The sequence below is a fragment of the Eucyclogobius newberryi genome, unplaced genomic scaffold (genome assembly GCF_026437365.1).
Source record: "Eucyclogobius newberryi isolate DKJ021-1_F unplaced genomic scaffold, fEucNew1.0.hap1 SCAF_21, whole genome shotgun sequence".
Lineage (NCBI taxonomy): Eukaryota > Metazoa > Chordata > Actinopteri > Gobiiformes > Gobiidae > Eucyclogobius > Eucyclogobius newberryi.
In genome coordinates this window covers 28,160,044-28,173,308 of record NW_027315846.1, presented here as the reverse complement: position 1 = coordinate 28,173,308, position 13,265 = coordinate 28,160,044, and the positions used below count along the sequence as shown (strand labels likewise).

Genomic DNA, 13,265 nt, shown 5'->3' with positions numbered 1-13,265 from the left:
AGCCAGGAGGCAAACCATTACTCTGTGTTCTGGGACTGTCCAAAACATTACTGAGATCAATAAAATGCTACAGATTGTGTTTGCCACTACAGCCATCCTACCTGATTTCAGAACTATTTGGGCCTCAAACCAGACAATAACACAAGACCACACTTATGCACCTTTCTTAACTCTGCTGCCCTCTGGATGCTGATACAGGACTCTCAGATGCAACAGAGAACAATTTAAAAACAGTCTTATTCCTACAGCCATCAACACCTCCCTGTTTGATTATGCACATGTATTATGTCATCTGTATGTTGGTATGTCATGTAAATGTAAGACAAATGTCCTGCTATGGACAGAATAAATCCATACTCCCAGGAAGACTAGCTGATTGCAATGCTTTCAGCTAATGGGATCCATATTTGAATTTGAAGAGCCCGAGAACAGAGAAGTGAGCCATGTAGCACCCAAGCTTATTGGTCCATGGTGAAAATTACTTTTAGAACATCACGTTTCTATATTAATGATGCTGTCTGTATTGTCCAACACCCTGGGCCTTTACTGTTTCATTTCAAGCATACGTATGTGATTATATGAAAGTACATACAGTACGTACATGAGCTGAGGAAAGAGGAGGAGGAACAGGGAAGAACGGCAGGGAGTCCCAATCTGGTGTGGGCTGTTTCCTCATTTGTTCAACAGCACTGCATTTCCCATCATGCATTTAGACTTTGCAGTACATGAAGGTGGGTCAAGGTGGTTTTTCACCTCCTGCACCAATGATATTACTGGGGCTGGCACACAGTCGGCCTGCAGGCTCCTTCAGCCTCCTTTACCACCCGGTGACTCCATAGTGCTGTCCCTCGTCCACTACCACCCCCCGTTTGGCCCCTCCCACTGGGTCTATTTCTGACTCATTTGTCTCACTGCTTTAAATTGCCCCACTCTTATTGTACTGGTGGGAGCCCTTAATGAATATTTTTGGCTTTGTGGGCATAGATGTGACCCCTGTAAAACGGTGCCTGTGTGGGCGTTTTGACCCCATTCTCCTCCCCCTGGGCCCACCCCCATTACACTGCGCTTTTGGAGGCCGGGCTTATGCATAATGCAGAGGAACAGCGAGGCAGCCATTAATAATTACTGCCGCCTTTGAAGGATGTAGAAAATAACAAATGCAGTGGTTAAAAATTGAAAGGCTGGAGAGGATTCAGGGTGGTGTTTGGAGGGGTCTTTTGTTGCGTTGGTGGTGTCCGGAAACCTTGTCAAATCCAACCTCAAAATGGATTCTGAGATACCAAGTGGACTTTACAGTGACAGGGTTATTTTTTATGTGTATGTTTAAGATTTTGACATAGTTTCTGAATGATTCACTGTTTTCGCTTGCAATGCTCAAACCAAAAATAACCAAAAACATACGCTCATAATGCGGCATTATTTAACAATACAGTGCATCCGGAAGGTATTCCACAGTTTGTTATGCTACAGCCTAAAATTGGCTTCTTTAAATGTAAAATGACCTGCCCCTGCCTCTATGGTGTTTGGACGCATTCATAAATTGAGAATAAGCTCATGTGTAGCATTAAACATGACACGTAAACCCTATTAGGTGGCATTTTTATTAGTTTATTAGTTTTAGTTGGTTATATTTGTTTTTCATGTGCTGGTGTTGTTCTATCACACATGTAACTCACAGAGAACTGGAGACTTGATGAAACTACGGTGAGGCAGAGGAGAGACAAATAGCACATGTATATATATATGTGTGTGTGTAATCACTGCAATAATGGGGCCGAGATGACTATTAGTACGCTCATTATTTATTATTGTCTATTTAATATAGCCTAATAAAACATGCACAAAAGTAGCGCCTCCGCCTTCGTCACATGACATTCAACACTGCCACGGGTCTGGGGTCAGAGGTCACTGTCCAGTTGACAGAAGTCAAGTAAAACTGCACAAATCGTTGGCTGGAGTGTTGCCGTGTGGCTGGAGTGTTGCCGTGTGGCTGGAGTGTACATCCAGAACGCTGCTGAAGAAGTACAAACAAATACCCAAACCTGAATCACTCGAACCTGCTAAACAAAGTCTCCAAGCCTTTGCCAGCCGCCTAAAGAAGTACACGAGAGAGAATGAAACCAGACGAATAAACCTACAGTTCGCAACTCAACCAGTGAAAGTGTACGCTCAGGCAATGAGGAACAGAGGATGAGGTGCTGGAGGGACCATAACGGGAGGACACGCCCCTACATGGGAGGACACGCCCCTACATGGGAGGACACGCCCCTACATGGGAGGACACGCCCCTACATGGGATGTACCATAGGAACATAACTGAAGTGGCTGATATTACGAAATCCTACCAATGGTTAGAAAGAGCCGGTCTGAAGAACAGAGGCCCTGATCATGGAGCACAGGAGCAGGACCTGAACACCAGATCAATAGAGGCCCAGATATACCACACCAGACAAGACCCTGACCCAGGCTGTGCAAAGGGGCCCCTGAGACCATCCCACACATAACTGCAGGTGCAGATGCTGCAGGGACAGCACACATGGAGCTCTATCACCAGGAGCTGGCATAGTGTAAGAAACAGCTGTGCAGAGTACGAGCTGGAGACCCCAATAATGTTTGTCAGTTCACAGAAAGTACACAGAAAGTACACAGTAAGAATATTGTGTACCATGTGATAAATATGACACAGAATATAATATAAATGTATGACAATAGCTTGGTCAACACTCACAGTTCTCTGTGCTCTCGTGTTGTGCAGGGATGAAGCACATGGACATCGGCACTCACTATCGCTCCGTCATTTACACGTCCAGTCCTGAGCAACAGCAGGTGGCGCTGCAGAGCAAGGAGGCCTATCAGCAGGTACAAATGTAAACCAGAGTTCAGTCTTATTCATACAAGGATTGCATCAACAAAATAAGTAAGAATAGATATTATTTGGTTGGTAGATAGATCTCAAACATTGTAATTTGTAATTTTTATGATTTGGCGCTGTTACCTGAGATTAGCTACTCAACAGCCAATCAGAACAGAGGGGACAGTGCCAGGTTCCATTGCCTTGTGACAACTCAAACTTTAGACAGCACTCTTCCTGATGTGGAAAGGCTAATGTTGCAGCGCACAATTTCAGAACAACAAGAGAACAGAATAAAAAACAAACAGGTAAATAACTTTTGGATAAATACACGTTTACATTTCAGATTCACACTCAGAATAGATTTATTTCCATTGTCAATGAGCAGAATTCACAAACATAAGAACTTGGTTTGGTGATTCAGTGCAACATAAAACAATGAACAATGATAAAACAACCTATAGAAGTCAAAAAGAGAAACAACACCACACGCCACCTTCAGGAGGATCATGTCCGGACTATTTCCTTCACTCATGGCGTCCTGGCAGGCTCTGGGGCGCACACAGACGCTCACAGACGCACACGGACGCACACAGACGCACACAGACGCTCACAGATGCTCACAGATGCTCACAGACGCTCACAGACGCACACAGACGCTCACAGACGCACACAGACGCACACAGACGCTCACAGACGCTCACAGACGCTCACAGACGCACACAGACGCTCACAGACGCACACAGACGCTCACAGACGCTCACAGACGCTCACAGACGCACACAGACGCTCACAGACGCACACAGACGCTCACAGACGCACACAGACGCTCACAGACGCTCACAGACGCACACAGACGCTCACAGACGCACACAGACGCTCACAGACGCTCACAGACGCACACAGACGCTCACAGACGCTCACAGACGCACACAGACGCTCACAGACGCACACAGACGCTCACAGACGCTCACAGACGCACACAGACGCTCACAGACGCACACAGACGCTCACAGACGCTCACAGACGCACACAGACGCACACAGACGCTCACAGACGCACACAGACGCTCACAGACGCACACAGACGCTCACAGACGCACACAGACGCACACAGACGCTCACAGACGCTCACAGACGCACACAGACGCTCACAGACGCTCACAGACGCACACAGACGCTCACAGACGCTCACAGACGCACACAGACGCTCACAGACGCACACAGACGCACACAGACGCTCACAGACGCTCACAGACGCACACAGACGCTCACAGACGCTCACAGACGCACACAGACGCTCACAGACGCACACAGACGCTCACAGACGCACACAGACGCACACAGACGCTCACAGACGCACACGGACGCTCACGGACGCTCACGGACGCACACGGACGCTCACGGACGCTCACGGACGCACACGGACGCTCACGGACGCTCACGGACGCTCACGGACGCACACGGACGCTCACGGACGCTCACGGACGCACACGGACGCTCACGGACGCTCACGGACGCTCACGGACGCTCACGGACGCTCACGGACGCACACGGACGCTCACGGACGCACAGAGATGCACACGGACGCTCACGGACGCACACAGACGCTCACGGACGCTCATGGACGCACACGGACGCTCACAGACGCTCACAGACGCACACAGACGCTCACAGACGCTCACGGACGCTCATGGACGCACACGGACGCACACAGACGCTCACAGACGCTCACGGACGCTCACGGACGCACACACCAGGGTAGAAGAGCCGAGTGGGCCGGAGCCACTGATGTCAAAGCTCTGCTCCTACTGAGGTGTAAAGTGTGCAGGAAGGACTGAGGTGTAAAGTGTGCAGGAAGGACTGAGGTGTAAAGTGTGCAGGAAGGACTGAGGTGTAAAGTGTGCAGGAAGGACTGAGGTGCTCCACATAAAAGCCACAAAGCCGTGCGTATATAGTCATTATGCACTTTTTGGGGTCTTGAGGCCTGTTTGTTCCTTCGGGGTTTCCAGGGGTCTCTGGGGTGGTGACCTAAACGTGGGTTTTGCAATTTCCATTCAAGCCACGCTCCGCTCACAATGGCCCAAAGCGAGGTGCTGGAGGCGGGTCGATAGGTCACCACACGCCCCTGTCCCACACTGGCCACTCTGTCCCTGTCCTCATCCTTGTGTCCAATGACCAACGTCTGCAAAAATGTCAAACGTACAATCCGCAAATGTGGAAGCTTATTTTTGTAACGCCCAAAATCACAACAGCGCTTGTCTCGGAGGGAAACCACTGACACACTATAGTCACTAAGATCACCTGAGGACTTTTTCCTGCCCGGTGTTTAGAGGTCCTCAGGCCCTTCTGCCCTGGGTCTGTTCACGCACTGAAGCTAACGTTGCTTCAAAATGTCTCAGAGTGTGTTTATCCCGTGTGGATCATACAAAAAATGACAGCAATGAAATGATGAAATATATGAATATGAAATATACCTAATCTCGTCTGAACCGGCCTCGAGTGTTGGTGCCGTGGCCTGGATGAAATGACATGGTCACTTTGGGACGTGGGCTCATCCGACACTTTGGGACGAGGGCTCATTGGTCACTCGGGGGTGCTGCTCTGTTACTGTGGCAACAACCTCTCAACCTTGGCCTTGAGCATAGGGTCAGAGGCCAAATAGGCACTGCAGCTGGGAACATGACGTGGAGAAAGAAAAGGGGGGGACGAGATGAGAGGACGACCCTGTGACCCCTGTGACCCCTGTGACCCCGGCACACGTCGATTATGCTTGAGTATAACATCTGCACACGAGCCGAGAAAAGAGGCTAAAGATAAATGTGCTGCACATTAACACTGCCCTTCACATCAGTGTGTAGTACATAAAGTGTGTAGTACATAAAGTGTGTAGTACATAAAGTGTGTAGTACATAAAGTGTGTAATACATAAAGTGTGTAGTAAATAAAGTGTGTAGTAAATAAAGTGTGTAGTACATAAAGTGTGTAGTAAATAAAGTGTGTAGTACATAAAGTGTGTAGTAAATAAAGTATGTAGTAAATAAAGTTTGTTTAGAGTGTGTAGTAAATAAAGTTTGTTTAGAGTGTGTAGTAAATAGTTTGTTTAGAGTGCGTAGTAAATAAAGTGTGTAGTAAATAAAGTTTGTTTATACTGTGTAGTAAATAAAGTGTGTAGTTCAATACAATTCAATTTATTTTGTAACGCCAAAAATAGCGGTTGTCTCGGAGGACGACAAAAAAAAAAAAAAGAAAAATTGATTAAACAATGTTCATAGGGACGAGGGGCGATGTTCCAGGGTCCTCTGTCCTTAGACAAATGTCCCATGGTCCCCTGTCCTTAGACATAAGGAGAACCGGTTCTTCAGGAGGAGAACCGGTTCTTCAGGAGGTGAACCGGTTCTTCAGGAGGTGAACCGGTTCTTCAGGAGGAGAACCGGTTCTTCAGGAGGAGAACCGGTTCTTCAGGAGGAGAACCGGTTCTTCAGGAGGTGAACCGGTTCTTCAGGAGGTGAACCGGTTCTTCAGGAGGTGAACCGGTTCATCAGGAGGAGAACCGGTTCTTCAGGAGGTGAACCGGTTCTTCAGGAGGTGAACCGGTTCTTCAGGAGGAGAACCGGTTCTTCAGGAGGAGAACCGGTTCTTCAGGAGGAGAACCGGTTCTTCAGGAGGTGAACCGGTTCTTCAGGAGGTGAACCGGTTCTTCAGGAGGTGAACCGGTTCTTCAGGAGGTGAACCAGTTCTTCAGGAGGTGAACCGGTTCATCAGGAGGAGAACCAGTTCTTCAGGAGGAGAACCAGTTCTTCCAGGCAGATGAAGGACCGTCCATGTGGGGTAGAGACCGCTTCTCCAGGAGAGGATCATCTGGGTCCACAAGTCATCGATGTGTCTGTTCCACTCCCGGTGGGAAGTGGGAAAAGAAAAAGAATGAACGGAATGAAAGTGAACTTCAAATATTAAATATAGTTTGATAAAATAAGTAGTCTTTATCAGAGGATAGTGCTCAAGCTGCCATACTTCCCCCAGAGTTGCTCCTAGGGCAGCGGAGCTGAAACTGTAGCTTTATATTTCTGTTCCTAACTGGTCTGACCATAAGTCATTTCAAAGAGGAACGTTTTAGGCCTGGACTTAAATGAAGAGACTGTGTCGCCTCTTTAACATGGACAAAGCTGATTCCATAACACAGGAGCTCTACCTCCTCCTCCTCTGCACTCTGTTACCTCCTCATCCTCTGCACTCTCCCTCCTCATCCTCTGCACTCTGTTACCTCCTCATCCTCTGCACTCTCCCTCTTCATCCTCTGCACTCTGTTACCTCCCTCCTCATCTTCTGCACTCTGTTACCTCCTCATCCTCTGCACTCTCCCTCTTCATCATCTGCACTCTGTTACCTCCCTCCTCATCTTCTGCACTCTGTTACCTCCTCATCCTCTGCACTCTCCCTCCTCATCCTCTGCACTTTCCCTCCTCATCCTCTGCACTCTGTTACCTCCTCATCCTCTGCACTCTCCCTCCTCATCCTCTGCACTCTGTTACCTCCTCATCCTCTGCACTCTCCCTCCTCATCCTCTGCACTCTGTTACCTCCTCATCCTCTGCACTCTCCCTCTTCATCCTCTGCACTCTGTTACCTCCCTCCTCATCTTCTGCACTCTGTTACCTCCACATCCTCTGCACTCTGTTACCTCCTCATCCTCTGCACTCTGTTACCTCCCTCCTCATCCTCTGCACTCTGTTACCTCCCTCCTCATCCTCTGCACTCTGTTACCTCCCTCCTCATCCTCTGCACTCTGTTACCTCCCTCCTCATCCTCTGCACCCCTTCCTTTGCCTCTCACACTCATTATGAGAGCGGTCTCTCTCGTATCAGAGGGTACAGTACACATTATGTCTGCACTGGTTCTTTAAACCCTTTTGTTCATCCACTGCTAAAGAACTCAAGCCCCTCCTCCAGTCTGAGTCTCTGAGGAGGGGGGCTGCCGTGGCGGTTCGGCTACACAAGCCTTTGATGTTATGCAAATTTCAAATTTCATTACAACGCACTCTCTTCTTCTCCTCCTTTCTCTTCCTCAGCGCCTCCATCCATCCTCATTCTCCCCCCACCGACCTCAGCTCCAGTTGAGGAAGTCAAAGTCGTGCAGAAGACACTCTTGCTGCGGGTTAATTATTCATGGTGCTAGAGCGTCGATGTGCCGAATGCTCGTCTCCTTCTCAAAGTGGCTCAGAGCTGCAGGAATAAGGCTTTTGGTGCCTGTCTCATCTCTGAGCTGGACAGGAGGGAAATGTCCATGGGTCCATGTTTTGGTTCCCCACTGAATCCAAATGAGAGTCAAATGTGCTGTCCGAACTGTGAGGTTCTGAAGATGCTTCCATGACGACGCTTCCATGACGATGCTGTGTGACTGATTTAAGTTCCGTTAAATTGATTTGAATGAACAAAAGGCACTCGCACCTTTTCACGGCGATGCTAAAGCAAAGGTCCAAGAGCAGACTTAAAGGAGAATATGTGACCTATAAAGGATGTGTCTGTGAGGACTTTGACAAACAAGAACACAGTGACACAGTGAAGGAGGGAGAGAGAGAGGAGAGAGGGGGAGAGAGAGATTAGAGAGAGAGGAGAGAGGGGGAGAGAGAGGGAGAGAGAGAGGAGAGAGAGTGGGGAAGAGAGATGAGGGGGAGAGAGATGAGGGAGAGAGAAGGTCCTGTTTTTCTGGACTTAGTTTGGTTGGACAGAACATGTGGTAAACATGTGTCAGAGTCAAGTAGCAGTTTGTGAAGAAAATGTAGGAAAATGAAAATGTGAATGTGCAGGAAGTAGAGTTGAGGGTTGTCATGACTTGTGTTGTCATGACATTGCGTTGTCATGACTTGTGTTGTGATGACTTGTGTTGTCATGACTTGTGTTGTCATGACATTGTGTTGTCATGACATTGTGTTGTCATGACTTGTGTACCAGAACTTAACTAATAAGATAGCTACACCAAACCAGGGGAAAGTACATTTTTAGCCAAATCTTAAATTCATAAATCATCACGAGACTTGATCTGAGATTTTCTGCCCAAAAAGGTCTTAGAGAAGTCTTCAATCAAAAATAGACTTTTTCAGCGATGCCTCCTGCAGGTGCCAGAGTGCCTCCTGCTGGTGCCAGAGGGTGCCAGAGGGCCTCCTGCTGGTGCCAGAGGGCCTCCTGCTGGTGCCAGAGGGCCTCCTGCTGGTGCCAGAGGGTGCCAGAGGGCCTCCTGCTGGTGCCAGAGGGCCTCCTGCTGGTGCCAGAGGGTGCCAGAGGGCCTCCTGCAGGTGCCAGAGGGCCTCTTGCTGGTGCCAGAGGGCCTCCTGCAGGTGCCAGAGGGCCTCCTACAGGTCCCAGAGGGCCTCCTGCTGGTGCCAGAGTCCTGCTGGTGCCAGAGGGCCTCCTGCTGGAGCCAGAGAGCCTCCTGCTGGTGCCAGAGGGCTGCAGGTGCCAGAGGGCCTCCTACTGGTGCCAGAGGGTGCCAGAGGGCCTCCTGCAGGTGCCAGAGGGCCTCCTGCTGGTGCCAGAGGGTGCCAGAGGGCCTCCTGCTGGTGCCAGAGGGCCTCCTGCTGGTGCCAGAGTGCTGCAGGTGCCAGAGGGCCTCCTGCAGGTACCAGAGGGCCTCCTGCTGGTTTCAGAGGGCCTCCTGCTGGTGCCAGAGGGCCTCCTGCAGGTACCAGAGGGCCTCCTGCAGGTACCAGAGGGCCTCCTGCTGGTGCCAGAGGGCCTCCTACTGGTTCCAGAGGGCCTCCTGCTGGTGCCAGAGTCAGTGTGTGGAGCAGAACTACTTTCTCCAGCTGAACTCAGACAAGACTGAAATCATCGTCTTTGTCACAGAAACAAAGAGAAAGTGTCAGCGTCTCCTCCAGAGTCTCACTCTAAAACCTACAAACCAAGTTATAAATCTGGGGGTAATAATGGACTCAGACTTGAACATTAACACATCAAATCAATAACATCAGCAGCTTTTTACCATCAAATGGATCAATACATGAGCACTGCTCAGAAAGGAATCGGAAAAAATACCAGAGGTGCAAAACACCTGTCCTTGTGGACAGAGTAGTCACACAGGACTGTAGAACCCGACACACCAACCTGAGCATGTCCTCCCATGTAGGGGCGGGTCCTCCCATGTAGGGGCGTGTCTTCCCATGTAGGGGCGTGTCCTCCCATATAGGGGCGTGTCCTCCCATGTAGGGGCGTGTCTTCCCCCATGTAGGGGCGTGTCCTCCCATGATGGTCCCACCAGCACCTCATGCTCTGAGACATTCACTGAGCAGGTCATCTGTAGCAGCCTTGTCCTTGATGTACTTATGGATCTTATGGACGCCCTGCCAGTGATATATATATCACTATATATATATATATATATATATATATACTGTATGTATAAGATAAGATATTCCTTTATTGTAAGGAAAGTTACAATAAAATTTACAAAAGAAATTTCATTGTTGCAACGCAGGTTGATACAGAGGAAAAGGACAGGTAACTTATAGGAAGTTTTAAAAATACTCTTAATAGAAGAACTCTTATAAACAAAATCTCCTATAGACAGAACCTCAAATAAAGATAAAATAAAATAAAAACAGCTAGCGCAAGACAAAATAATACTAATAACTAGAAAATCTGCCATGGCTGAAGCCATTGCTGGAGTGTCTGCGTCTCCCCCTCTCCCCCCTCTCCCCCCTCTCTCCCTCTCTCCCTCTCTCCCCTCTCTCCCCTCTCTCTCTCTCTCTCTCTCTCCCTCTCTCTCTCTCTCTCTCTCTCGCTCTCTCTCTCTCTCCCTCTCTCTCTCTCTCTCTCTCTCTCGCTCGACTGGCTCCGTCACAAAATTCTAAAGAATAAAGCCTAAAGAATAAAGTCTAAAGAATTCCGCAGACACTCATAATGCCAAATTCATTTAATGGGGAAAAAGTACTAATACTTTTGAAAATTCTGTAAAAAGTACAAGTTTTTCAAATGTCAAAAGTAATAGCACACGCACTACTGTGAAAGCGATCACAATGAGGTATAACATGTTGAAATCGGTTGAAGCGTTAAGGAGTTGAAACTGGCTCAATGAAAATCATGGAAAATACAAGAACATATAGTGTCTGCGTGACGTAATCACGCAGACACTCAATAATGGTAAAATAAACACTCTAATTACATAGTGTTGGCCCTGCGACGAGTTGGCCACAGTCCAGGGTGTACCCCGCCTAAGGCCCGAAGTCACTGGGATAGGCTCCAGTCACCCGCGACCCCGAAAGGGAACAAGCGGTAGAAAATGGACATATATACATATATAAAATATCTATATATGTATGTATGTATGTATGTATGTATGTATGTATGTATGTATGTATGTATGTATATATGTATGTATGTATGTATATATATATGTATGTATATATGTATATATGTATGTATATATGTATATATATAGAGAGAGAGAGAGACCCTGGACCCTGCGGCGGGCGGCACTTGGAGCTTGGCTGTTTCTAAAAACAGTGTCCAGATTTACAATATAATTGAATGAATGTTTTCTACAATTTAATGGGTTGTTCTTTCTAAAAGTCAAAAGTTCGAGATGGGAATGTCTGGTCTGGTCAAAAATAATGAAATATTGTTTGCGTAGCATTCAATTTTCTGTTTCAAAATCATAAAGTATGTTGTGTATGTTGTGTGTGTTGTGTGTGTTGTGTGTGTTGTGTGTATTGTGTGTGTTGTGTGTGTTGTGTGTGTTGTATGTGTTGTATGTGTTGTATGTGTTGTATGTGTTGTGTGTGTTGTGTGTGTTGTGTATGTTGTGTGTGTTGTGTGTGTTGTGTGTGTTGTATGTGTTGTATGTGTTGTATGTGTTGTGTGTGTTGTGTATGTTGTGTATGTTGTGTGTGTGTTGTGTGTGTTGTATGTGTTGTGTGTGTTGTGTATGTTGTGTGTGTTGTGCGTGTGTTGTGTATGTTGTGTGTGTTGTGTGTGTTGTATGTGTTGTATGTGTTGTGTGTGTTGTGTATGTTTTGTGTGTTGTGTGTGTTGTGTGTGTTGTGTATGTTGTGTGTGTTGTGTGTGTTGTGTGTGTTGTGTATGTTGTGTGTGTTGTGTGTGTTGTGTGTGTTGTGTGTGTTGTATGTGTTGTGTGTGTTGTGTATGTTGTGTATGTTGTGTGTGTTGTGTAGGTTGTGTATGTTGTGTGTGTTGGGTGTGTTGTGTGTGTTGTGTATGTTGTTTATGTTGTGTGTGTTGTGTGTGTTGTGTATGTTGTGTGTGTTGTGTGTGTTGTGTGTGTTGTGTATGTTGTTTATGTTGTGTGTGTTGTGTAGGTTGTGTATGTTGTGTGTGTTGTATGTGTTGTGTATGTTGTGTATGTTGTGTGTGTTGTGTAGGTTGTGTATGTTGTGTGTGTTGTGTATGTTGTGTATATTGTGTATGTTGTGTGTGTTTAACTGTCTCATGTGTGGTTCCAGAGGCTGTGGCAGAAGGGCCTGGGCTCCATCACCACAGACGTGGCTGAGCTGACACTCTTCTACTACGCTGAGGACCACCACCAGCAGTACCTCAAGAAGGTCCCCAAGGGCTATTGTGGACTAAAGGGGACCGGGGTCTGCCTGAGGGCCACTGACCAGGGCCCACATGACACTACAGTTCAAAAGTTTGGGGTCACCAAGACAATTTAGGGTTTTCCATAAAAAATCACACTATTTATCACATGAATTGTAAAATAAATAGAAAACATAGACAAGACATTGACAAAGTTGAGTTACATTTTGTATGAATGATGCATAACTGCTCCATGGGGGAGGAGCTTCCACTATTTAAACCCGACAGATGCAGTGAAACAACCATGTGGAAAGACAAATATGTCAGTGTGTTTGAGAAAGGTCAAAGTAATGTGGTGCCGGGGGTTCCTGTACAGGTCTTACACTGAGAGTCATGTGGTGCCGGGGGTTCCTGTACAGGTCTTATACTGAGTGTCATGTGGTGCCGGGGGTTCCTGTACAGGTCTTATACTGAGAGTCATGTGGTGCCGGAGGTTCCTGTACAGGTCTTATACTGAGAGTAATGTGGTGCCTAGGGTTCCTGTACAGGTCTTATACTGAGTGTCATGTGGTGCCGGGGGTTCCTGTACAGGTCTTATACTGAGAGTCATGTGGGGCCGGGGGTTTCTGTACAGGTCTTATACTGAGAGTCATGTGGCGCCGAGGGTTCCTGTACAGGTCTTATACTGAGAGTCATGTGGCGCCGGGGGTTCCTGTACAGGTCTTATACTGAGAGTCATGTGGTGTCGAGGGTTCCTGTACAGGTCTTATACTGAGAGTAATGTGGTGCCAGGTGTTCCTGTACAGGTCTTACACTGAGAGTCATGTGGTGCCGGGGGTTCCTGTACAGGTCTTATACTGAGAGTCATGTGGTGCCGGAGGTTCCTGTA

At 47.7% G+C, this 13,265-nt stretch overlaps 1 protein-coding gene across 2 annotated transcripts in view; it reads left to right on the top strand.

Moving 5' to 3' along the window:
• The window catches only part of msrab (methionine sulfoxide reductase Ab), a 138,721-nt gene extending 126,283 nt beyond the window's left edge, over positions 1–12,438 (top strand). For both annotated transcript variants that reach the window (XM_072457303.1, XM_072457304.1), the window contains exon 5: positions 12,304–12,438. In XM_072457303.1, coding sequence (XP_072313404.1) covers positions 12,304–12,350 — 47 coding nt within the window. In that variant the 3' untranslated portion in view covers positions 12,351–12,438. The remainder of the gene's footprint in view (positions 1–12,303) is intronic.
• The last annotated feature ends 827 nt before the right edge of the window (positions 12,439–13,265 follow it).